General features: G+C 37.1%; 1 protein-coding gene and 1 pseudogene across 2 annotated transcripts in view; both read right to left on the reverse strand.

Annotated features, from left to right (window-relative positions):
* CORIN (corin, serine peptidase) overlaps positions 1-24,811 on the reverse strand; it is a 205,710-nt gene that overhangs the window by 133,521 nt on the left and 47,378 nt on the right. The window contains exon 3 of one of the 2 annotated variants that reach the window (XM_027836429.1): positions 9,571-9,774. In XM_027836429.1, the coding sequence (XP_027692230.1) occupies positions 9,571-9,774 (204 nt within the window). Of the gene's footprint in view, positions 1-9,345; positions 9,775-24,811 lie in introns of both variants that reach the window. The other variant, XM_027836428.1, reaches the window with a different exon arrangement.
* Positions 14,084-15,378, reverse strand: LOC114023667 (annotated as a pseudogene).

Consider the following 24,811-nt stretch of genomic DNA (forward strand, 5'->3'; position numbering starts at 1 on the left):
CCTAGTATGAAGGCAAGAGAGAGTGACATATTAAGTAGGAAAGACTGAAAGCACTGAAGTCACTGAGGAAAGAAGGAAAATGTCTTGGAGATTAGTAGACAACTACCAGAATTTTGATTGGATGCTAGATATGGATTTAGTGAACCTCAAAGAAGGAGAAATTACTGAGTAATGGTGGCAGAGAGAGAACCTAGAAGTGGCAATGGGGAGCAAGAAGTCTTCCAATAACTCAGCCTAAATCAGTGAGGTGGGGTAATGAGGAAAAGGTCAAGTAGTGCTCAAAATGGTGACCAGGGATGTTGTGTTACATGAGAAAGGAGATGGGTCTCATTGAGGGCCAGAAAATAGGAGTAACAAAGGGAAAGATTTAAGATGAAAGCAAGTTTATTACCTATGAAGCAAGAATGCCACAGAGCACAGAAGAGGTGGGGAAATTTCAGCAAAAGACAGTGGAAAAATAGGCTTAGGAAGATGTGACTAAGGCAGTGAAGACAGAAAATGGGGTGTGAATAATGAATGTCAGGCTTCAGAATCAGTGGGATGGAGAGGGTATGACCAGCTAGGAGTTTTTTAATCATTCAAATTTCTGGCTACGTTTTGTCGTTGCTTTTTAAAAGACCCAACATTACTCTTTCAAGCTTAGTACTTTTAATCTTAAAAATACCTGAACAAAACATAACTAACAAAAAAAAAATACCTTAACCAAAGGAAAGGTTTTGTATGCTATTTCAAGGAACAAGGCAAGGAAGAAGACAAAAGCATATTTTTTTTCCTTCAGGCCAAGTTATATATTGAGAATACTAAACTCTAGAAAGTAGAAATTGTGACTTCTAGACACTAGAGTGGATACCATATCCTGAGGCTTGCAGATGGAAGAAAAGAGTGAGGTCTGCATGTTAACATGCTTGCTTTGCTTTTCATGATTTGATCCAGATTTCATAAAGTGAATTTAATTAAAGGATGTTAAATTTCTTAAAGTTCAAAAAGTCATATAGTTTAACTTAACAAAATTCAAAACATTTATAGAATACATTTTCTTTAAAATATCTAACTGAACCATAATTTGAAACTTAATACCTCAAACATGATCCTTTTGTGAAAATTTCAAGCTATATAATTCCAGTTAGGAGGAAAAACATGAGTTTTCTGAAGAAACATCAGATATAGATGCACAGGCCAACCAACCAACCAACTTAGATATTTTTAAAGATATGCAAATACACAATGAGAAATTTAGGCAACTCAAACACAAAAGATAGTAAAAATTTTATATATATATATATATATGTATATAAAATATGCAAATAAAGAACAAAATGTTTACATTTTTTCCTAATGGAATTATACATAATGAGAAATATTCTGCACTTCACCACTATGACTCATCTGCCTTCTCACTCTAAAACTTCCCTCTAAAAGTCCACCCAAAACCTGGGGACTTCTCAAGCTGGAAGATCTCTTTGCCCCTTTTGCTCCTTCCTCAGATTCCTCAGTTTGGTTATTTCTTTCTTTTGTTTTTTTTTTTTTTAATTTTGGAGGCAATGGGAGTTAAGTGACTTGCCCAGGGTCACACGGCTAGGTCAGATCTGAATTCAAGTCCTCCTGACTCCAGGGCCGGTGCTCTATCCACTACACCACCTACCTGCCCCCTGGTTATTTCTTTCTCGAAGCTTCATTTCAAGATAAGGCTCCCAGGACAACCATGCTTCCTCTTCACTCTTTTCCTCACTCTCCAGACTACTTTTTTCCTCATTCTCTTAGATACTCCCGGCCCTTCTACCTTTGAGCTCCCTTTTGTGTATTTTCTTCCCCTAGTAGAAAGTAACCTCTTTGAGCACAGAGCTCATCTAAGTTTTTGCTTTTATTTGTATTAGCATGATGCTGGGCACATGGCAAGCACTTAGTAAATGCTTTTTGCTTGCCTTCCCTACTTCTCAGAAGCCATACTGTGGTATAGATGAGTAAGGCACCCAGGAAAACAGGAAAAGGTACACGGGTGTACAGACTGCCAAATTCCTGAGTTTCTCCCTCTTTGCCCTTGAGGTCACTGCTGATTGGCCCTTCCTTTGATTTGATCATCAGAGAGTGACATACTTTAGGCCAAAGCCCTGATGGCCGCATTAGCCACAAAGAACAGTGTCTCTCTCTTTGATTTCCTCAAATGGGACAGTGATACAAGCTCTAAGTCTTTTTTTTTTTTTTTTTTTTTTGGTGAGACAAGTAGAGTTAAGTGACTTGCCCAGGGTCACACAGCTAGTGAGTGTTATGTGTCTGAGTTCGGATTTGAACTCAGGTCCTCCTGATTCCAGGGTCGGTGCTCTATCCACTGCTCTACCTGGCTGCCCCAGAGACTACAAGTCTTAAGAGAAGTTTGAATAAATCGTATTGACCAGAACAGTTTGGAACAAGGAGTGAAGAACTAAAATCAGGAAGTTGTTAAGGTAACTATTTGAATATTAAATATATGAATTTATGCTCATAGATGGAGAAATAATTAATAGCATAAGCAAAACAAAATCATAAAGGTAAAATATACTGAGAAAAAAATCAAGTAAGTTTCAAATCTATTATTTTTGATAAATATTTTTGAATTATTATGACTACTGATTACTATAAGAAACTGTGAATTGAATGTATGGCCAAAAAAAACGATAGAGTATATCATGGGACCAAGAAGACTTGCGAACTTGAACCCCTGACATACTGACTCTGGAAGAGTCCCTTAACCTCTCAGTGTGCCAGGCACCTCTGTAAAACCGTAAATTTCAGAGGAGGTACTGGTCTGCATTAAGAGAAGAGGCTTCTTCACTGGACCTACCTAAAATCATAGCTTTTGTCATCTCTCCCCAAAAAAAAAATCTTTTCATGATCTCAAAGTGTTGGGGAGTTTGGAGGACTTCTCCCAGCATCCCCCGGGGGGGAGTGAAGGCGAGTTAAAAGGATTGGCAGGAAGAGATTGGGGCTGAACACTCAAAGAGACGGCTTTCAATAATTGTCTTATTCGTTTCTTTGTACCATAAAATGTGTAAGGTCACAGTGTAGATTGCCTCTGCAATATAAATCCAGAGGGTACACCAGATTGAAGGAAATGTCCCAGATGTGGGATGGAGGTAAGCTAATTAAGATTTCTGGAATATTAATATTTGATATTCCATTTTCTTTTCCTACCCCTCAGTCAACAGTGCACCTAAGACACCATAAGGCCTGGGAGGGCAGGGCAGTGGAAACTGAAGGTAGGCTAAGAGTTTGTACACAATCATCCTCTGGTGGTAATGAAGATGCTCCAACGTTTGGGAAGGTCCACGCAGGCACGCAGAAGACACTTAACTTAGTGATTTGAGTGCAGTGTCACCTGGTGGACACATTAGAAGTTACACTCCCTTTCTGATTTGCTTATCAATTTGTTTATTGACAGCCTGCTTTTCTGTAAATGAGCAGAAAGCAGGTCAATAAATTGGTGTACGTTGTTTAAATTTCCACACCGCCTCAAGTGTCACCTGAGATAACAATCGACCAATAAGCCTTGAAGTGCCTGCTCTCTTCACTGTGCTAAGTTTTTAATAAAACCCTTGTAAAAATGAAATTCTAGTTCCTTTCCTCTATTGATTATTTCCACTGTATCCTATATATCATTGTTTGTACATAGTTTTCATGTGGTCTCCCCGTTAGACCGTGAGCTCCTTGAGGGCAGGGACTGTCTTTTTGCCTTTCTTTGTTTTCCCAGGGCTTAGCATAGCACTAGGAACATCCTAGGCACTTAATGAATGTTTAATGACTGACAAAGTAAAAGGAAAAAAATAACCAAGTATATATTTAAGATGTGTACAATGTAACTGTCAAGCACAGAGGGAAAGATATGTACAGTCAGTCAATAAACATTTATTAAGTCCCTACAATGTGCCAGCCACTATGCCGAGTTGGCACACAAAATAAAGCTTAGAAGTGGGAGAAGATACAATGGAGGAGGTGTGTCAGAGAAGTCCAAAGCAGTGTAACCAGGAAGGAGATGAAGACACGGCTACCTCCTTAAATGGAGGTTCTGGGAGGAATTCTACCCTCTAATCAGAGGGGCTCCAGGGCAGAAGGTACTGTGGAGATGTGAATTCCAGGACTAACACAATCTTGCAAGATGAAGAGGTTCCTGTGACATGACGGACAAGTTCAAAAGAGTGCAGCCAGGTGGGAAATGAAAATATGGCTGGCTTGGGAGCCCTTCTTAAATGGAGGTTCTAAGAGAAGCTCTCTGCTCCACCCTCCAATCAGAGGGGCCCTAGAGACACAAGGTACTGATGAGAAAAAAAACAGTAGTTTGTGTTAACTGATTCCATTGAGAAAAGTGAAGGGTGAAAACGGAAAATATTCATAAGATATTCTTATATACTCACAGAAACTCAGAAGTATCAATCAAGAAATATACAGATTTATACAGACCAGGTTTATACAGCTTAACTTGATTAGAAACATGTGCTTTAACATCTCAACAATTCAAACAAAATGTACCAAGGTTAGGCTAATGATACCAAACTTCTTGGTAGAAGAGAAAAGTATTTTTAAATTAAGGCAAGGTGAATAGCTTGCATTCAAATGTGATTTAACACATACTTTTGAGGTTTGGAACTCATGACTGGTTTCATTACAGACACCAGCAAATGAAACAACACATCTCCTGAAAACACATGTTACGTCATAACAGATTCCTACTGATGAGTCTTTTAAATTCAACAATACTACACAAAGACTAAGGCCCTGAGATAGTGAATTGAGCCATTCAAGTAAAAAAACAAAAACAAAAAACCCACACAAAGCCAAAGACATTGACCTTTTTCACTTGATTCTGATATTTCTTTGCTGTTCTCAAGGCTATTTTATCAAAACTATTATCAGTACACAGCCGCAGAACTAAACTAAACGTGTTTTTCCTCTACTTGGACTATGTGCTCTGATCAGGTCAGTCAGTTTTCCATTCTTCTTATAGCTCAAACAGAGAAAATGAACTTACTGTAGAAAATACAAGCTCATATCTTTTAGCCATCATTATATTCACTGATTTTAATTTACTCTTCTAATAGCAATGACATTTTGTATTCAGATTACCCTGATTAACCCATTTCACTAGGCTAACGTTGGAGGGACCCTTTATGATGGACAGTCAGAAAGACCATGAATAGCAGTCTAAAATTCTAAAATACAGAAAAATCCCATGTACTGAGCCAAGGCATCCTCAACATGCTTCTTAATTACTTAAATAGACAGTATCATGCTTTGGAGAGGACTTAACTTCTGCCCATCATGCTCCAGACACATAGATCTTCCACTCTTGAGGGGCACAATGTACCTTCAGATTTGGGGTTGGAGGCCTCTCTTTCTGTATATGAGGTCCATCTTGTCTCCATTAAGATGCTTAGATTCTTATAATCTAGCCACTGCTCTGATTCTTATCATCTAGCCATGGCTTAGATTCCTAAAATCTAGCCACTGCTGGGATTCTTATAATCTAGCCAATAAACCAATAGCTTACTAATGTTCAGACTCCTTAAGAGTCTGGCCAATATGATGGATGTTCTAATAAACCTTGTCTTTGGCTGAAAGAAGGCATGGGTCAAATTCTTTCAGGCAGGACCCGTGTGTTGTGATCTTGGGGTCCCAGGACCCCTAAACCCCTAAACCACAACATTCCTCTCAACACTGAGAGTAATCTACTGGCCAGAAGAAGACCTAAATTGCTACAAAAGGAGCCATGTAGCCCTTTGTGCAGTTGCAACAAAGGTGAGTTGAGGTTCCAGGGTAGAAAAGCCACAGAGAGGACAGATCCGGCTTCCGGTAGGTGTATGGCAGTGCTGAGGAAAACAATTCAATTGCAGAGTCTTCCAGTGGCTGCCAGGCAAGAGAAGAGAAGATCTTGTACTAAGCCAGAAGCTGTGAGATCCATGACAATGTAGTAAGACCATGCAAAATGGCACAATACTGAAGGATTCTGGGCTCAGAGATGCAATGCAGAGGAGGCATGTGGAGGCTATAGAGAAGGTGCAAGCTGAAATCAACAAGCAAGTGGAGAAATACCCTTACTGATGTCCTCAACTCCAAAGCATGATCCTGAGACTTCATATATTGGTATTGTAAACATTTTTGCAGGGACTGTGCATGACCTTCTAAAGGGAAGGAGGAAGGAAACGGCACTCACCTAAAGGTAGCCTGTTAATTATTGCTTTCTAAAGGGGGTAGGATATTAGTCCCTTCTCTATTCTTCACAGGCAATTTAATAGACTTTTTCTATATCTCTGTCTTCTTAATTTTATGTTTGCAGGAAAGCTGCATACTACCTAGGGGAGAGGTGGAAATACATTAAACTAAATGATAGGGGGAACTGAAGAAATCAGATGACATAAGTTAAAGAGTATTGCTGAAAAACTTTCAAGACTAAACCCAGCCCACAGGAATCCAGAGCTTCAGGAGCGGGCCATGGGTTATTGGAAGAAAGAAGTATCATGTGTGGCTTTCAACTGTCCTCAAACTCACTGTATATGACCGAGAGACAGAGAGAGATACACAGAGACAGAGAGACAAAGACAGTGAGAAAGGGAGAGAGAGATAGAAAATAAAGGGGAGATAGAAGAGGGAAGGAGGAGAGTGGAGAGGAAGAAGAAGGGGGAAGAGAGAGGGGAAGGTAGGAGGAAAGGGAGGAAAGGAAAGGGAGAGGGGAAGAAGAGGAGAGAGAGAGAAGAGAAGGGAAGTCATCTTGATAAAACTTAAAAGTCATTATTTCTCCTTCATATCTGTATATTCTTTCAGCACTCACTTTAAATCCACTAGAAACAACAAATGTTCAATACATATAACTATGTGCAAAAGAAAATATCAAAGGCTCTGTTGTACTGTAAAAGTTGTAGTAACTCTTCCATTAAAAAAAATAAGACTATATGCTTGGTATCTTTCATAGCAACTCTAATTATGGGTGCTAATGCGCATATGCTAACATGTAGGCGCCAATTCTTTTGTTCCTCATCAAAAAAACATTGAGAAAGAGAAAAAGAAACAATAGTGTGAAGGAGGAAGTAAGCATGAGGGTCAGAGGGCTTTGGATGATTTAAAATTGTCTAACAATGTGCCGAGAAAAGAATAGGGTTTATGTTTTCAGTGCCTTAATTTACCTCCTCTGGACCTTTAACTCCTGATGAAAATATATCGAGTATTCTATTGCCTAATGCATATTACCTAATGCATAAATCTACTCCTTTCCTAGACCCCTACATCTCTTAGTTGAAATATCCCCCTTTTCCTGCAATGAAATGTGTTTAAATGTCTATAAAACCTATGTAGAAAAAATGCACAAATAAAAAAACTGATACAAGATGGAACATAATAATCCTATAAAGTGATACAGATTCAAAGTTAAACAGAGACTCTTGTCCTGTTTACACATTACAAGTAGTTTTAAAAGTGTAACTGGATGACAATCCAGAAGCACAGCAGATGTCATGTAAAGACTGTTTCGGAATCCACAAGGCCCCAACCCTGTCCTTCATCCTTCCCAGGGAGATATATTAAGTGCTATGCAATGCAATCTGTGGGGGTATTTTGGATAAGACTTTTAAAACTGCATTACTGTCTGCTTTAAGAAGATGTTGAGGATCCGTGAGAGCATACTTCACAAGAGAGGGATGCTTCCTAGTGCCTCTGGCTGAGGTTTTTCCTTTCTAGCCTCTGGTGCTTGCTGTGCTGAACTACTGGGTACTGGGTATTTACATAGTGAAATGGTCTTCAATAGCTGCTTACATACTTTGGGATTAAAGACAGTATTTCAATTAAAGAACACCATAAAAATGAATAAATCAAAATTCAATTAAATATTTAGCACCTACTACCTGTAGGTGTCATAGAATGTGATACACAGTATAAGAAGTGGTATCTTCTCAGGTAAATATTATGAAATCAGAGTGTAATGTAGTGGGGAAAGCCCATGCATTTGAGTCAAAGGCCTGGGTTCAGTTTATGTCTCTGCTGGCTAAGTGACCTAGAGCAAGTAACTACTTTTCTAAGTCTCAGTTTCCTCATCTATGAAATAAGAAACTGGACTAAATAATCCTTAAAATTCCTTTTAGTTGTAAACTCTATGACTCTGGGAAGGGAAAGGTGTGTATTCACAAATGGCAATGATAAATTACATGTTCAAAGTGACAAACTGTTGAAATTACATCTCTAATCCATTTCTCTTGATATTTTAAAATGAATAATTAAATTCAATAAGGTACTAAAAGGTATGGTCTGCTACCAAAATCTTAGGCAATATCTTGAATTTGGCATATATATTGAGTGCATGTTTACTTCTAAGGAAATATAAATTTGGATGATAAATAGATCAATGGTTCTACTCTCTAGGGCAGTATGAAGAGAGATATGGAAAAAGAGATATGGAAGAGATGAGATGGGGAGCAGAGAAAATCCACTCAACAAAGTCACAACTCTCATTTAAAGTCATTGTGCAGATAGACCTAAACCAAGTTCAAATGGGACACCTCCCTCTCTTGTCTTAAACCTACAGCCCATAAAGTGTGAACCTGACCAAGGCTGAGGGCTAGTAATCTGACTTGACCTAGCCATCCATACCCACTCTCTCAAAGAAAGTTATATAATGCACTCTTCAAGAGGAATGTTTATAAGGACTAGGCAAACCAGAGATAAACGTACACCCATGGTTCTAGGAAAGCTTCTCCTGCTTACCTGTGAGTCAGTGCTGCTTTTGTAGAACCTATCCACTGTCTTTATATAACCTAAGATCTAATTGGTTATTCTTGATTGACATGCTACACTGTTGAATGAAAATCATTGAATTTTCAGTCAACTAAAAAACCCAGATAGCTCCTTTTTTTTCCCTTTGCACTGAAATTGAAATTTCTCTGTATCCATTAAGCCAAATTTAAGGAATTTAACATATAAAAGCAATACAGTGACAAAGAGGTTTGTGGGTCAGATTTTTTCCCATCTCAATTTAATATGTTATTTTAATCCTATTTAACCATTAAAAATTAAACTTACAGTTTTAAGTGGTGTGGTACACATGGTTCTGGAAGCAGATTCAAACAAACTCAAATACTGAATTAAGGAATATATCATATGAATATTCTAGGGTTAGACAATTAACTATATAAATTGAATTGAAAATATAATTTTAAAAGAACTATAATATGTTCAAATCAAAACCACATTGACTAGAGTCATTTGTACTTTCAAAAGTTTTCTGGGCTGTTGTGGATCAATACTACCAGTCAAGAACAATCAGTCTTTCAGTATAATATTACTAAGAAATTAGGATAAAGGTTAACTTTATTTAACAAAATATTAACTTACCTTTTTTCATATCCATTTCTGATACAATAGTTGACCGGATGGGACTTAATGTTGAAGAGGGAATCCAGTTTGGTAACTTGCTGGATGGTTGGATTGACCAAACAGATCCTTCTGTTGTACTAGTAAATGACTGTGATTTATCACTATCAGGTGCAGAAGTTAAAATATCATCAATGGGCACTACAGAAGTAAAAGCTTTCTCTGATAACGAATCTTCAAACTTACTTAACGTTTTGTTCAGTTGGTCTCCTCGGGAAGAAGGATATATGGTCCAGGTGGCTAGAGTCTGCTGGCTAGGATTCACTGTAGACATCCCAGTGGAACCATTGGGAATCATACGAGTAGGAAGGATATCTGCTATTTGGATGCCATCATCAGTGACAAGCAAATCACTATCATTTGCACTAAAATAGTGTTTTTCTAACGAACCTGAAAAATAAAGACATAGAAAACCATTACAGCTACAAAAAAGAATTATGATTTTCCTTGCTAAATCACAGAGCATTCCACTCTATGACCACAATAATCATATTCCCAGAAATTTACTACGCCCAAGCAAAAGCAAGATTGAAACAGCTATTGCTATTACTACCACCTATGCCTTCAATTCTGCAAACTCAAACTAGTCTGTCCATGAATTCCAAATTTGACCAGAAAAAAAAACACATTGATAGTACCTCTCACAAAAAAAAAAAGATGGAGGAGAGTTCAAAATTGGAATTTCCCATTTATTTTTCTACTGAAAAACACAGTAACTGTTCAGATCTGTCTGTTCAATTTCATGGGTTTACTGTCTTAAGTAAAAACAAACAAACAAAAAAACCAATATGCTCTCAGTGATCACATTTCCTTAAGCGTGATAGCTCCTGGTTATACAAAATGGCTGCAAATATTGGAATACAGTGATTTTCGAAAAATAAAAATCACAAATAACCAAAAGGACAACAGAAAGGTGCATGTTGTCCATAAGTAGACAGATATATTATCAGAGGATGATAACATGTATGTATACATGATGTACTATAAAAGCTATTATCAAGGGTATCTATGACCAGAAAAGAAAGTGAGCTTTGCACATAACAAGAATGAGAGACGAATGATGAATAGTATGAATAATAGCACATCAAGATATCAAAATGATGAGCAGAAAACCTCTGGTGAATTGGATAATCCCTCTGAAGAATTTTTGGAAATAAATGGACAAGAATGGAATAAGAGTAGAAGGTACAATAGGATTAGGAGATCTACACGAGGGGCAGGACAATGCACACTGATGAAACAATGGAGCCGCAAAAATCAGTTCTATCATGTCTCCATGCATTTCTCCCATTTTGGCATCTAGGGTATATTCTTCATATAGGACACTCTCTATCACCATCATATATCATGCTGGCAGCCTGACTCTCCTACTTCTCTACTGAATTTTATTTTTTTTTTCTAATGGTGGGGGTCTTCAATTATCCAAGCATCTGCTGGAGTGTTTTCTGCCAAAATCAGAGCAACTAATTACCTTAATAAAAATTTCATTCTTCAAAAGGTAGTGTAATTTCTATTCTGGAAATAAGTAAACTGGTAGCTGGTGTGAAAATGATGAGATCCTTTGTATGGGGAGGGAAAGATGGGTTGAGGGAGAAGAAAGGGAAAGGCACCATTCCATCTTAAAATTTATGATAAAGGAAAGAAAAGCTGAGAATGGTCTAAGATATGTCCTAGAGCTTGGGAGAACAGATTTCAAAAGGTACAGAGAGCAGAGATAGGATCTCATGGACCTAAATTCTACTCTTCCCCACTCCCATACAGGAGACTATAAACTAGTTCATTGCCTGTCATATCCTAATAGATGCCTAATAAATGTTTGTTAAATGAACTGATTTAGAGGGGAAATCAGCCTAGGAGTAATGGGACACTCTCAAGAACAAAATCCCAAGACAAAAAGGAAAAACCATTCTGGTGGGGAGGAAAACAGTGAGTTGTCCAAAAAGATTAAGGTTGTATGGCACCAGCTCAAACAGGCTTGCAAAAGCCAATTGTTAAAATTTTCAGTGTGAGCAGATAGGGCAATCAGAGCTGTGCCCTAGCATCAAATTTAGAGAGGCACAACTTTTTCTTCTACTAACCTCCATTTGTGACTTGAAAGGGGTCCCAAATAATTGAACTACTGTTGTCAGATATAAAAACAAAGTCAGAGCACTGAGGACAGAGACTTTCTCTTCTCTAAATAACTTGTTTAATGGGCATGGGTTTTCCCTCTTCTTAGTCCTAACTTGTCATCTCTTACAATAACTATGCTACTATTTTCTCCACTTCTCTGCTGTGGTAGCACATATCAAAAAATATTCCTACTTGTGCCCCAATCTGCCAGCAAAACTTCTTTGAAGGCAAAAGCCTCAACAAACTTGCTTAATAATAGCTCACAGTCACACTGCAGGCAACAAATACGCCCCAAGATTCTAATTCCAAAATTGTAATCCCATTAACCTCGACAGCTAGCCCTCTGCAAGTGAAAAGCATAGAGACCTTGTCAAGTGGGAAGATCAGCATCATCACAAGATACTCTGCCTCAGCTCTCAGCAAGGCTTAGGCAAGGAGCTGGCTGTTGTTTCAAAAGGAACATTCCTTTCAGCCACAGATTGGACTATTTCCTATATGGGAAAGAAAAAAGCTTTATCTCTGGTGATATGTCAAAAACACCTCAACAAGAGGAAGCTTACTATAGTAACTGGGGAGGAAAGGTGGTGTCAAAAAAGACTAGAGTATGGGAAGGAAGAACTAAAGGAAGAGGCCTCAATTCTTGCAACTACTACTGGCCCTATACCACCATTGTGCCTCCAATCCACCTCCCTAGTAACTGCCGCCACTCTCGTGAAAGCCTGGCCACTACCCACAAGGCCCAGACTTCTGTTGCTAGGCAGGTGACCCACCACCTACCATATTTCCTACAGGGTCATGGAAAACAGCTGCCATGTTTTCCCCAACCCACCTGTTTTGGGTGAGAGAAAGTCAAAATAAAGACACAACTAGAATTTTAAAAAAAGAGAGAGAATATATGGCATGAATTGATAACAAATGAATCATTGATGATTTTTTTAAAAATGAATCAAGGAAGGCATTGATAAAAACTTAATAATTTCACATATAAATTTAGCTGATGTAAGTCAATTGCTATACCACAGTGAACAAAAGGGCCCCAGAACTCTGGGTTAGCAAATACTTGATTGATTCTCCAAGTAGAAAGATATGACAACCAAGACCAGTACCAGTATAGAACTTAAATTCATTTTAAAAATCTTAAAGAGGAAGATGGTAAAATATATATATATATATATATATTAGGAGAAAGATCAGTTCATAAAATTTCATGAAACAGTATAAAGAAAAACAAGCTTGAAGAAAGCTTGATGAGAGACTCAGCTAAGCTAAATCATCCCAAGGGCATTTACAAAGTGAACTGGAAGCTCAACCAATAGACAAAAAGATGAAAAAAAAAAAAAAACTAACAATCTTAACCATCAAGCAGAGTGTAGAATCATATTTGGATTCTAACACAGCAGTCTTAGATGTTTTCATGAAGACATGGAAATGGCATTAAGGAAAACAAAAGTGGAAACACAGATGGACTAGTATATACTTAGTAGGTTTCTTCTGGAGGTGATACAATTTTAAAGGCATTGAAGGATGGAATCTTGAGGTAGCTGATACATGGGAAGATACCAACGGTAGGGAGGAAATGTTGGCCCATATTGCTACCCCAAAAAAGTAAAGACCGTGAGTAACTACTGATCCATTCATTTGCTTTCCCACATACAAATAATTTTATGACAATAATCCTCATGTATTGAGCACATTTTTAATAATGGTATTTGAACGGAATGGCAGGCTTTCTCAAGAGATATTGCATAGTACACCACTTCTTACCATCACACAAATGATAAAAAGATTTAAGCAATATAAGATCCCATCATTCCTACTGTTTGCCAGCTATAAAAAAAGTATTTGATTTAGTAAAGCAAAATATAACATCAAAGATTTTCTTCAAACAAGGCAGTTCTTACGTTTATGTAAAAATTTTTTGCAAGATAAATTTTAAAAATGTAACAATGACAATAATCTTGTTTCATGACCCACTAATCATTAACATGAAAGGAGACATAGAACAGAGAAAAGAACTAGTACAAGAATCCAAGTCAAGGAGAGACCTCTTAGAGATGGTGAGCTTCTTCAGATGGGCCTGCTGGTGAATGAACGATATTCTTCAGGCTGCATTGAGCCCTGGAATATTTCAGAACCTCCTAAATAAGACCCATAATGATTCAAAAGAATGATTATACACACAGTAACTACTGTCCCATAGGAAAACCCAAGTATATAAAGAATGCCTATTATCCACAATATGATATTTAATTAACAACATGTTCTACCTAAAATTAAATAAAAGGAAGAAAGTGGGATAGATTGTCTTTCAGAAATTTTTTAAACTAAAGAGATTTATTAAAAGATATTCCAGGTGAGGTTTAAAACACAGTAACTATGGGAAAAGATATGATGATTTTAAATTAATCATTTTACACAAAACTGTTAATATTAACCAACTGCTCATAACTGGAATGCAGACGTTAAGTCTGAAAGTTTCTCTGCCTCAGAGATATCCATCCTCATATCTTTGCCGTTTTAGCAGGACAGCCCATATTCTTGGTATCTTTCCATTTCAACTCAAAGGAGTTAAAATGCCACCATCATTTCACTTCATACATTTATCCTGTTGATCAGCTAAGATTTTGACCGAAGACTTGATGTCATAGAAGAGTTCATTACTTTCTTCCACATGTTGCTTCTCGATACTGTCTTTCCCAATGAACTTGGCCAGCAAGCTGGGTAAGGTCAGGAGCTGCACTGAGTATCTTAATGTTGTTTTGGTACCAGTTTCTCTTAGGAGGTTCGACACTTCCTCACTGATGTTATTCCCTTCCGTCTCAGCTCTGAGTTATCAGTCATCTGTTTCATTTCTTATGGGGGACATAGCAGATGATCATCACTTTGTCTAGAAGGTCTAAAGGAATTCCATGAGGAGGAATCACATCCTCAGTGCCCCTGATGACTCACTTGCCTTGGAAGAGAAGATGATTATGGGGGCAATGGATGACTCCAAGGCACAGTACAGGTAGGTGAAGCATTCAATACCCAACGTATACACTTCATCAACAAACAGCACACCAGGATCCAATGCCTTGGACAATGTACTTGTTTACCACTTTGCTAATCTTCCTTGTAGCTTGTCTGTTATTTCAGTCTTCTCTGGTTTTAAATATTAACTTTGCCCTACCATGGAAAGGATATCCTGCACGATTGGCAACATCCAAGTGTTTCAGGGCCACATCCTAAATAATCTCCTTTTTTGTGCATATATTCTTCTGCTTCAAGGTGAGATTCAATAGCATAGGTATCACACCTGCCTTGCCTCTTCATTGAACGACTGTTTGCCTCTATGTATGTCACATCTCCAGCCTCCACTTGCTCTTTCTACAAACTTTCAAAGATGCTGGAGTCCAGTTTCAACTGCTTAGTGCCTTTTGTTGTGTTAAAGCCCATAATTACTTGGCTGATGGTTTTGCCATATCCACCCATAGGATTTTCAGTCTCACATGAATTTAATTCTGTGACTTCACCTTCATAAATTTCCTTGGTCTCCTTCATCCTCAGACCAACTGCTAGTCTGAAGTTTTCCATCTGAACTTCTGTCTTAATTTGAGTCCCACCATGGGACAGAAGGGGACCTTACCACCCAACTCTTGAGCAATAGCTAGGCCTAGGGCTATCTTGTCAGTTCCAGGAGATCCTGGCCACAAAACAGCTTTTCCAACCATTTTCTTGCATTTGATTAATTCTACTATTACACCATGCCTCCCAGGTATTCTCCTGTTCCACTAACCTGAAGGCCTCCTGATGGGCCGGGCTACTCTCATGGAGCCCCAGTCCCTTCACTTTGCTATGTGAGGTGATTCTCTGGGTCTTCATGATGCTCTTCACCTCTTTGATCTCCACAGTGCAGCTGAGAGTGGCCCACAGTGGATCAGGAGCTGTGAAGTGAGACTGGCAAGGTGGTGGCTGTCTAGAAAGACCAGTGAGCAGGCAAGGTCCAAGAAGTCTTTCAGAAATTTTAAAAAATCTTTTTAAAGACTCCAAGCATCTCCCTGAAACAAAGGCCCATCCTTTTAACACCAGTATTCTTTCAGTCATGTTGTATGACTCAAAGTTATTGAACACTACAGTTTCCTAGAATTAAAACTGAGGCTCAACAAAGAGTAATAAAGTCAACAAAGAGTAATAAAGAGGTACATGTGTGTGAATTACATGGGAGCAATGGTATAAAGGATGCTAGCAAAGAAATATACGATTGAAAAAAAAAGCCATTCCCATAATGCAAGACTATTGCTAGACATTAAGCTCTATTGGTATCCTTTTAATGTCGAGAGAAAGCAAGGAAGATACATTGGGTGGACTCCCTGTGATGAACTTACAGGAGGACATGGATGATAGAGGCACAGAATGGAAAGGCATACGTGTCTTTCAATCTGTATCATTGAAGGGCACATCCATATTGATGAGATCACAGATTCAAATGACTACCAATGAATAAACAAAATAATCATTTATTAAGGGCTTACTGTGTGCCAGGCACTGCACTAAGTGCTAGAAATGAGATACAAAAGTAGAGATAGTCCCTACCCTCAAGGAGTTTATATTCTAAGGGAGGAATTTTCAGTTTAGAAAGTGAGGTGATGGTAAGTGGAGACATAGGGGAGCAGAATGATATACTTTCCAGTAGCAATGGCAGGATTGATTTTATTATGGCTCCAAAGCTAGAAAGTATGGGGGCTGAGGGAAGAGAGTTTGGAGGGAAGATTCATCCTGGGAAGATGGCTGGGTTGTAAAAACTGAAGCATAGTCGGGGCTGTCTAGATATAGTAGAGCATGCAAGGTACTCACCACTCAGGACAGTAGGAGCCCAAGGGTGAACATTAATGGTTTGATGTTACCATGGAAGGAGTTCTCCAATTGAATGCTCCAAGAATCTGTTCTTGGCTCTTTGCTTTTTTAACATTCTTATGCATGACTAGGAAATTTTCAGATGACTCAGGGATGGCTAAGTAGGAAAGATAGCCAACATAATGGTTGGCAATGTCACAATGCAAAAAAATCTTGAGAGAAAATTGGGCAAATGTAAGATTAAAGATGATTAAATATAGTCCTATGCTTGGTTTAAAAAAAAATACTTTGCAGGTGCAAGATTGAGGAAGTGTAGCTACTAGCAGATCATGTAAAGATGATCTGTGGATTAGTAGACCACAAGCTTAAAAAGAGTCAACAATGTAGTATGGTAGCCAAGAAAGCTACTGTAATTAACATAATACTGCAGCAAAAGAAGCATGGTATCCATGAACTTGGAAGTAATAGTCCCACTGAACTCTACCCTAATCAGACCACACCTTCAGTATTGTGTCTAATTCTGACCACCACATTTTAAAAGGCATAATGAAGAATTTGAAGGTATTCAGAGGAGGGCAACCTAGATAGTGAAAGACCTTTTGAGTTCATGCCAGATGAGAATTGGTTGAAAGAACTAAGAATGTTTAGCCTGGAAAAGAATAGACTTAGAAGGCACATAATAGCTATCTTCATATACTTGAAAGATAGACAAGTCAAAGATGGAATAGATCTGTTCTGATTGGCCTCAGAAGGAAAAACTATGAGGAATAGGGAGAAGTGTTGAAGAGGAAAAGCATCCTAACAATTAATGCTACCCAAAAATAGAAGAAAAAAAAAAAACCTCAGGAAGTAGTGGGTCCTGACTCTTTGGAAGTCTTAAAAATGAGATGACCACTTGCCAGGTATGTTGTATAGAGCATTATGATTCAGGTAAAGATTGGGCTGTTCAGTCATTTCAGTCATGTCCAACTCTTTGTGACCCCATTTGGGATTTTCTTGGCAAAGATACTGGAGGTTTGCCATTTCCTTCCCCAGTTCACTTTATAGAGGAGGAAACTGAGGCAAGGAGGGTTAAGTGACTTGCCCAGGGTGATACAGCTAGTGTCTGAGGTCAGATTTGAACTCAGGTCTTTCCTGATTCTAGGACCGGTGGTCTATCCACTATGCCACTTAGATTGGACTAGATGGTCTCTAAGATCCCTTCCAATGCTGAGATTCTATGATGCAATGGATCACAGCCATGAGATGTATATGATAATAGCATTCATAGAAAAATAAAAACTTATAACCTGCCAAGTATAATACAAATTCCAATTAGTGCAGAAACTAAAACTTGAAAAATAGATCCCCATTCTTGACCTAAGAGATATTTCTTTTATTTCATTAAATTTTAGTTCATCAAAAGGTCAGAGTTTCTCAAAGCATCAATCAATTAACAAAATAAACAACCTGTTCCTCCAAAAATATGCTAATCATTCTTAAGCCTTACAATACTAGTTTCATTTTTAGAAAACAGAATTTTTTAACACTGAGTAAGTCAATATATATTTTCCCCTTTAAAAATTGAAAACAAACTTCATTTTTAGGATCTTGCATTCTGCAGTTCACTATGCCACTAAAAATAAATTAATATGATATTGATCCATCTATCACAGCTCTCCAGTGGAATTTTATTCTAAAAATGTATGCATGCAATGCTTCTAATTGGACATCACTTGGCTAAACAGTCTCACATCACTTTAAAAATAAAGGAAACTAAAATAAAAAGTTTAATATTGGTCTGTGGAAAAAATGCTACTATGGGTATTTGGCGTTTGCAAAACATTATCTGCAAATCAAAAGAGGAAAGCAGCTGCTTCCCAGCTAGATAAGGTCAACGGATTCCTATGGTATAGGATTCTAAATAAAACTCTGGCCAATCACAATGGAAACATCAGCAAAATTCAGGTAACAAAATCCCCAAATTTCCCTGGACATAGTTAAGTATTGCATGTACAGTGAAAGGACTATATTAACTTATGTTTTGTTTTCAAACAGTCTGAAATTTATCTAGGATTGACCTAAACACATGTAATATTTTTGCATAAGGGCAACTAGAGATCAATTTAATATTGTTACTATATACCCTCCCCTCATGCTTGGAATCCATCCCCTAGAAAAATTTTATGTATACATGTGTATATATGTACATATACATATATGTGTATGTATGTATATATGTATACCTATTTGAGTTTAATGGTAGCCATCTCTAGAGTGGGGGAGGGAGAAAAAAACAAGAAATTAACATGATAATTTTTGCTGTATATTTGAAAGAAATACTAAGTTGTACATAGTAGATACGCAATTTCATGTGCAATCATCTTTTTTTGTACTATGTCATGGCAATGCTTGTTTTATTCCATAAATTAATAAATAAAATTTAATAATGGTTCAAAAAAAAAATGAATCACCACCTGTCAGAATTTTTGTCTTCCTTCAAGGCTCAGCTCAGGAGGCTACCCACTCTGTGAAGGCTTCCTAATTCTCCACTCCCACACCTCACCCCACAAGTCACTAGTACTTTGTCCTTCCCTGAATTATCTTGTAAGACATTTATCTATGCACCGGTATGTCCAACCCTCCTCCCTATTCCACCCTGAAATGGAATGTAAGTTTCTTGAGGTAAAGAACTGCTTGAATTTTATTGAATCTTAGTCAGAACCTTAGAGCAAATGCTGAACACATTTGTTGAATTAATTTCTTCCAGATGCGTGCACTTTTTTATGCTTCCTAATTTTAAAAGTTTTCTAGATAAAATTTTTTATGTAATGTTATGAATTACATAATGTTGATATACTTATACTGTCATTTATCAGTGAAAATCCATTTCTGTCAGAACTTTCAGCAAACACATCTACTCATCAGGCTACATTCCTGGTGCAGACATTCATTCATACAGGAGTTTCTTCTGTCGAAGACCCGGCTGAGTTAAGCCATGGGCATCACAGTCATGAAGAGCGTCACTTGACCAACTGGGACAAGGTTTTTCTAGAGATCATCAAACCTGGACATTTTTTAAAGAGGGGAACCAGGCAACCAAGAGTCCAAGAGTATCTAAAAAGGAAGCCCTGGAGAAAGGGACAGGAACCAGAGCCATAGTAACTGCAGAAAAACAGAGAGGCAAGTGCTAGCATTGTTAGTTGCAATTGAGCACAGCTCAAGATTTCAATGACCAGCTTATACCATCAATGGATTCTAAGGTACTTTTAGGTGTTAGCAGTTTTCATTTCCAACATTCTAACGGGGGAGGAAGGCAGTGGTGGGGAGGCACAGAGAAGTTGGGATCTACATCTGTGGAAGAAAATCTCAAATCAACAAGATCATAAACCTTTTTGAATATTTGATTTTTTCCAGATGAGGAAACAGGATCAGAAAAATTAAGTTATCTGCCTTCTGACTCCACATCTAGAGATCTCTCTACCATGCCCTATTGCCTTGCCTAGGGCTTTGCAAATAATAATCACTTTAATTGAAAGAAACATCATTCTTTATTCCTTCATTGAACGACCATTTATTTACTACCTACTACATGCTTCAGGGTTGTGCTTAAACAGGTAAAAATCTTTTAAAACCTACTTTGAAAACCTGGATTCCATAGTTTGTTTTTTAAGGAACTATTCACAGTTGGTCTTCCATTATAACTTTCATAATAGCACCAAAATTAGAACATAAGAAAAGAATAAACACTCTCTGTACCATGAACTATACCCATGCTGTGAACTATTAGCACAAAGAAAGAGTGATTATTCTTTTAATATCCCCATTTCTAACACCATCTTTTTTAAATAGTGAAAAACCAGTCCCAAGTATTTTAGGTAATACAGAATTAATCATCAAGTCTGTACTACAAGTAGTAAAAAGTTTTCTAATTACTTTGGCTAGCAGCCAGATCCTCAAAGCGTTGTCACTATTTCATGGAGAGAAGGATCCAGTGAAAAATACTACATTATGTATTTATAAGACATTGAGAACATTATTTATAAGAGAAATGGGTAAGAGAAGTTGTCTTTTTAATGAACTCAAGTCAGATAAATGAAAAACCCTCTTTTCCCCTAGCTTTAATTTCCTTTAAAAAAAATTCTTCAACTACTAACTCAGCATGTTAAAAAAAAATCAGCTATTGGATAAAATAATTTCCAAAGATGTGCAATAAGAAATACACATGATTTAGTTATTTGAACAGTAAGGATGAAGTTTCTATGTAGAGGCATGTGCTACTGAAAATTTCTATGTAGTAGAGAAAATAATCAAATCAGATATATAAATTGTCAATCATTTGTAACTAAATAGCAAAAACAAATTATTTAAAACTATATTTGCTGGAATTTCTTGAGAAGTGCTAATAATGTTTTTGTTGAATGGAATAAATTTAAATTTAGATTTAGTAACTGAAATATTTTGATGAAATGTTGTTATGTATTAGTCCAAAATGTTCTTATGACATTAGTTTAGACTAAATGGAAGCTTTTCCTATTTCAACATTCCCTTATAGGGTTTACAATTCAAATGTTTGAATGGGGTAAGAAATAAAAATCCTTCCAAAGAAAGGAAATCACAATAAGCCAATTAGTTATACTTCCACAGTTAAAGATGAGGCAAATATAAAATTTGAATATGAACAATAACTTTTAATTGTGAAATGTTTTGATAAAACCAGAGCCTTCTAGTTTATATTAATGCTGAAAATAAACAGAATTCTCTGGAACTACTAAGCAACTATGTAGCCTAGTGGGTAGAGCACTGGGCCTAGAGTAAGGAAAACCTGAGTGCAAATCCAGCCTTAAATACTAACTAGTCATGTGGCCATGGAAAAGGCTCTGTCTGGCACAGTTTCCTTAACTGTAAAATGGGGATAAAAATAGCATCTATCTCCCAGGATTGTAATGAAGACGAAATGAGATAATTTTTATAAAGCACTTAGCACATACAGACACTTAATAAATGCTAGTTTCTTTCTTTTTCATTGTTTAGTCATTTCAGTCATGTCTGACTCTTCATGACCCCATTTGGGGTTTTCTTGGCAAAGATACTGAAGTGGTTTGTCATTTCCTTCTTCAGTTCATTTTACAGAGGAGGAAGTGAGGCAAATAGGGTTAAGTGACTTGTCCAGGGTCACACAGCTAGCAAGTGTTTGAAGCCAGATTTGAACTCAGGTCTTCCTTACTCCAGTGCTCTGTCCACTGTGCTACTTTGCTGCCTGTTTCTTTCCTACCTACATACAAATAAATTATTACTTTCTTGTACTAAGGGAGGACATGCATAGCCCGCAAAAGTAACATCACTTCTAAAAGTGCTTAATTCTCTACTCTCCAGGAGTAACCTTAACATTTAGTTTGTGATAATGAAACTCCAGCAGGTTATTTAGCTTTTAAAATAACACTTCTATCAAAATTGTTTCTCTGCAATGTTTCAGTTCTAGAATTCAAAATAATTTAAAGGTTCTTTAGAATATAAGTAACCCTATATAAAAATGAAATTAAAACAGAGATGATCAAAAACCAAACTTTTTAAAAATGCATTCTAATTCACACATTCTTTAATAGGTTTTTAAGAATACCTTCTTAGACTTACAATTATTTATTTTCCCATCATGCCATATTAAAATAACCATAATAACTATAAGGCACATAAGAGATTTTATTTTGGAGTGTTTGATTTGTTGGGGATCCCCCTCTACTAGAGATCAAATCTGTAAGGATTAGCAAGATGGCTATTTCAACTGCTCCTAAAATAAATGTATATTTATGTCTCATCATTATCCGAGTAACTATGAATGCAATGGACTGTATGAGGTGGAAATTGTTTTACTGAAATAAGCAAGTACATGATAAAAAAAACATTAAAAGATAGTTACTATTCAAAAGGACTTAACAATATATGGCAAAGAATCTAATTGCAGACCCATCAAATGAACTTTAATGCTTCCTAGTTTTAAATCACTCCCTAGGACCAAGTTAGGGGTTTATGGAGATGCACAAATTCTCTTAGACCTTTAGATTGTGCCATATAGCAATGACCTACACTAAAAATAAACTCACAAGTTAACAAGTTTTCCCACTGCAAATCAGAAGAACAACTGGGCCAAGAATTCAACTACTTATTTTCTGTTTTTCAGTGCCTGAACCACATTGAGGTTCTAAATTTTCACGTATGAAATCTGCATACAATAGTCCAGTGAAATACCACAAACTTCCATCAGGAAATAGAATAAAAATGTTTCCGCAAACATTCAAATGAAGATATATTAACTTCCCCCTCTATCTCTGGGAACATACATTTCCCCAGAATTAAAGAGGGAAGTTAATATCTAAATACATTGTGTTCTATACTGAAACTGAACTAGAAACTACCTCCCTAAGGACTAGACTGACTGAATCTACTGCGTGTATGTAAGACTTTATATGTGAGCACGTGTATACATATATATATGTGTATGTATATATACACACATATATGCATCTAGCCCTAAGGGGCAAGGGAGCTTCTTTCTTATACTGTAGTTTTCTCCAGGTGGAAGGAGAAATTAAAAGATCATGGGAGATAGATGCCACATGAGGCAGGAGAAACCTCAGAACTTTGGAACTAGCGGGGAAACAGAATGGACCGTAAGCTAGCATGAGCACCAAAGTGCAAGTGAAAGGATATAATCATTAGCAATTGGAGCCTCTTCTGACTTCCTGACCCACTTAAGAAGGCATCTGCCTGGACATATTTGTTTTGTTTTGTTTTCCCAAGTATTGCTGCTACTTGGACCTAGGGAATTTATCTCTTCTCTAATCCCTCCTCTTTCACTGTCTCATCTCTGCCAGATAAACTGGCATCACTCCGGCTACCTTCCTGTTCTCTTTAAATTATGCTTATTTGGGGCAGCTAGGTGGCACAGTGGATAGAGCACCCACCCTGAAGTCAGGAGGACCTGAGTTCAAATCCGGTCTCAGACCAAACACTTGACACTCATTAGCTGTGTGACCCTGGGCAAGTCACTTAACCCCAATTGCCCAAAAAAAAAAAAATGCTTATTTGTTGAATGCATTTTTGATAATGCGTTTTGTCTCTTCACAAAGATTGCATAGTTTGTATTGCATTCTGAGCAAATATTTGCCATAAAGGAATACGGAAGGATGAAGGGAACCTATGTATCAACAACCCTAGACTTAACTGGAAGCTTGCTCATTCTCTTTCATTCTCTCGTTTTCTCATCACATAAGGGTTTTCTCACATAATAAATTCACATCTATAATTGGTTATGCTCTTTCTAGAACCTTACTGAAAATTTGTATTCCTTTTTTTAAGTAAATAGAGAAAGGTTAAATTAACATATAACATTGGGATTGGCTATTTGGGAAAGGACCAGATTCGATAGGAAGAATTTATACCAGGCTGCTGCCATCATAATAGGAGATTGGAGCTGGAAGAAAGTATAGGTCTCAACTAATCCAACTTTACTTACCGATAAGGAAAATGAAGCCCAAGGAACTTAACTGTCTTGCCCAAAACCATGCAGGTAGGAGCACTGCTAGGATGAGAGTAAGACTGGAGAGGTGAGATAAAAACTAGATTACAGAGGGCTTTGAATGTCAGACTGAAGACTTTGGCATTTTCTCCCCGAGTAGCATTGAGCCTTTAGAAAACTTTAAGCAGAAGAGTAATGTGCTTAACTTGGTGTTCTGGGGAGCTGAATATAGATATATTTTATGGGATCCTGTCTCAGTAATGATACAAAAATGAAAGAACATTTTTTGGTAGCAATTTGAAAACAGATTTTGAATTATTTGACTATGTAAAAAGACACATTTTTTAAAAAGTCCTTATGAAACCCTTTGTGATCTCTGATTTTAAATCTTTTAAAAATCAATGGTTCTAAAATATTATGGAAAATATAGTTTTGTGGGAGAATACAAGGGCTCTTTCAGAATTCATCCAATACTAGTTAGAGCATGAACTGAAATTTCTGTAATTCTAAAATCCATAGAAGTCGAACTGGAAAAGCCATTGTCTGTTAGGGAGTTACTAAGAAAACATTTAAATTCAAGGGCGATCTTGTTCAACTAGCAACTAGAAAGTTGTCTAGGAGGTGGAATGTTACTCTCTTATTTGAGAGAAATTAGAACTTGTGATTGTTGCAGGGAGGAAAGGATTGTAAAGTTCATATTGAAACATAAGGATGCCCTATGTGTTTGGAGGCTACACACTCTCTCTTATTTCTATATGGATATGATATATGGAAGAGGGGACTCCAAGTGGGGGACAGAATAGTAAGTCTTCCTTTTCAATAAAGAGGCTTTTGTGGCAAACATGGGCCATTTCTTTAGTTAAAAGGACAATAGTGAAAATCTAGAAAATGAAGTCATAATCATAAAGCATAGTTAACTAGTCTGATTAAAAAGAAGAGAACCAAGCTGTTTTCTATCAAAAATTAAAAATAAGAATTCACAATAAT

The sequence above is a fragment of the Vombatus ursinus genome, unplaced genomic scaffold, assembly GCF_900497805.2.
Source record: "Vombatus ursinus unplaced genomic scaffold, bare-nosed wombat genome assembly UNPS02014818.1, whole genome shotgun sequence".
In the NCBI taxonomy this organism is placed as follows: Eukaryota; Metazoa; Chordata; class Mammalia; order Diprotodontia; family Vombatidae; genus Vombatus; species Vombatus ursinus.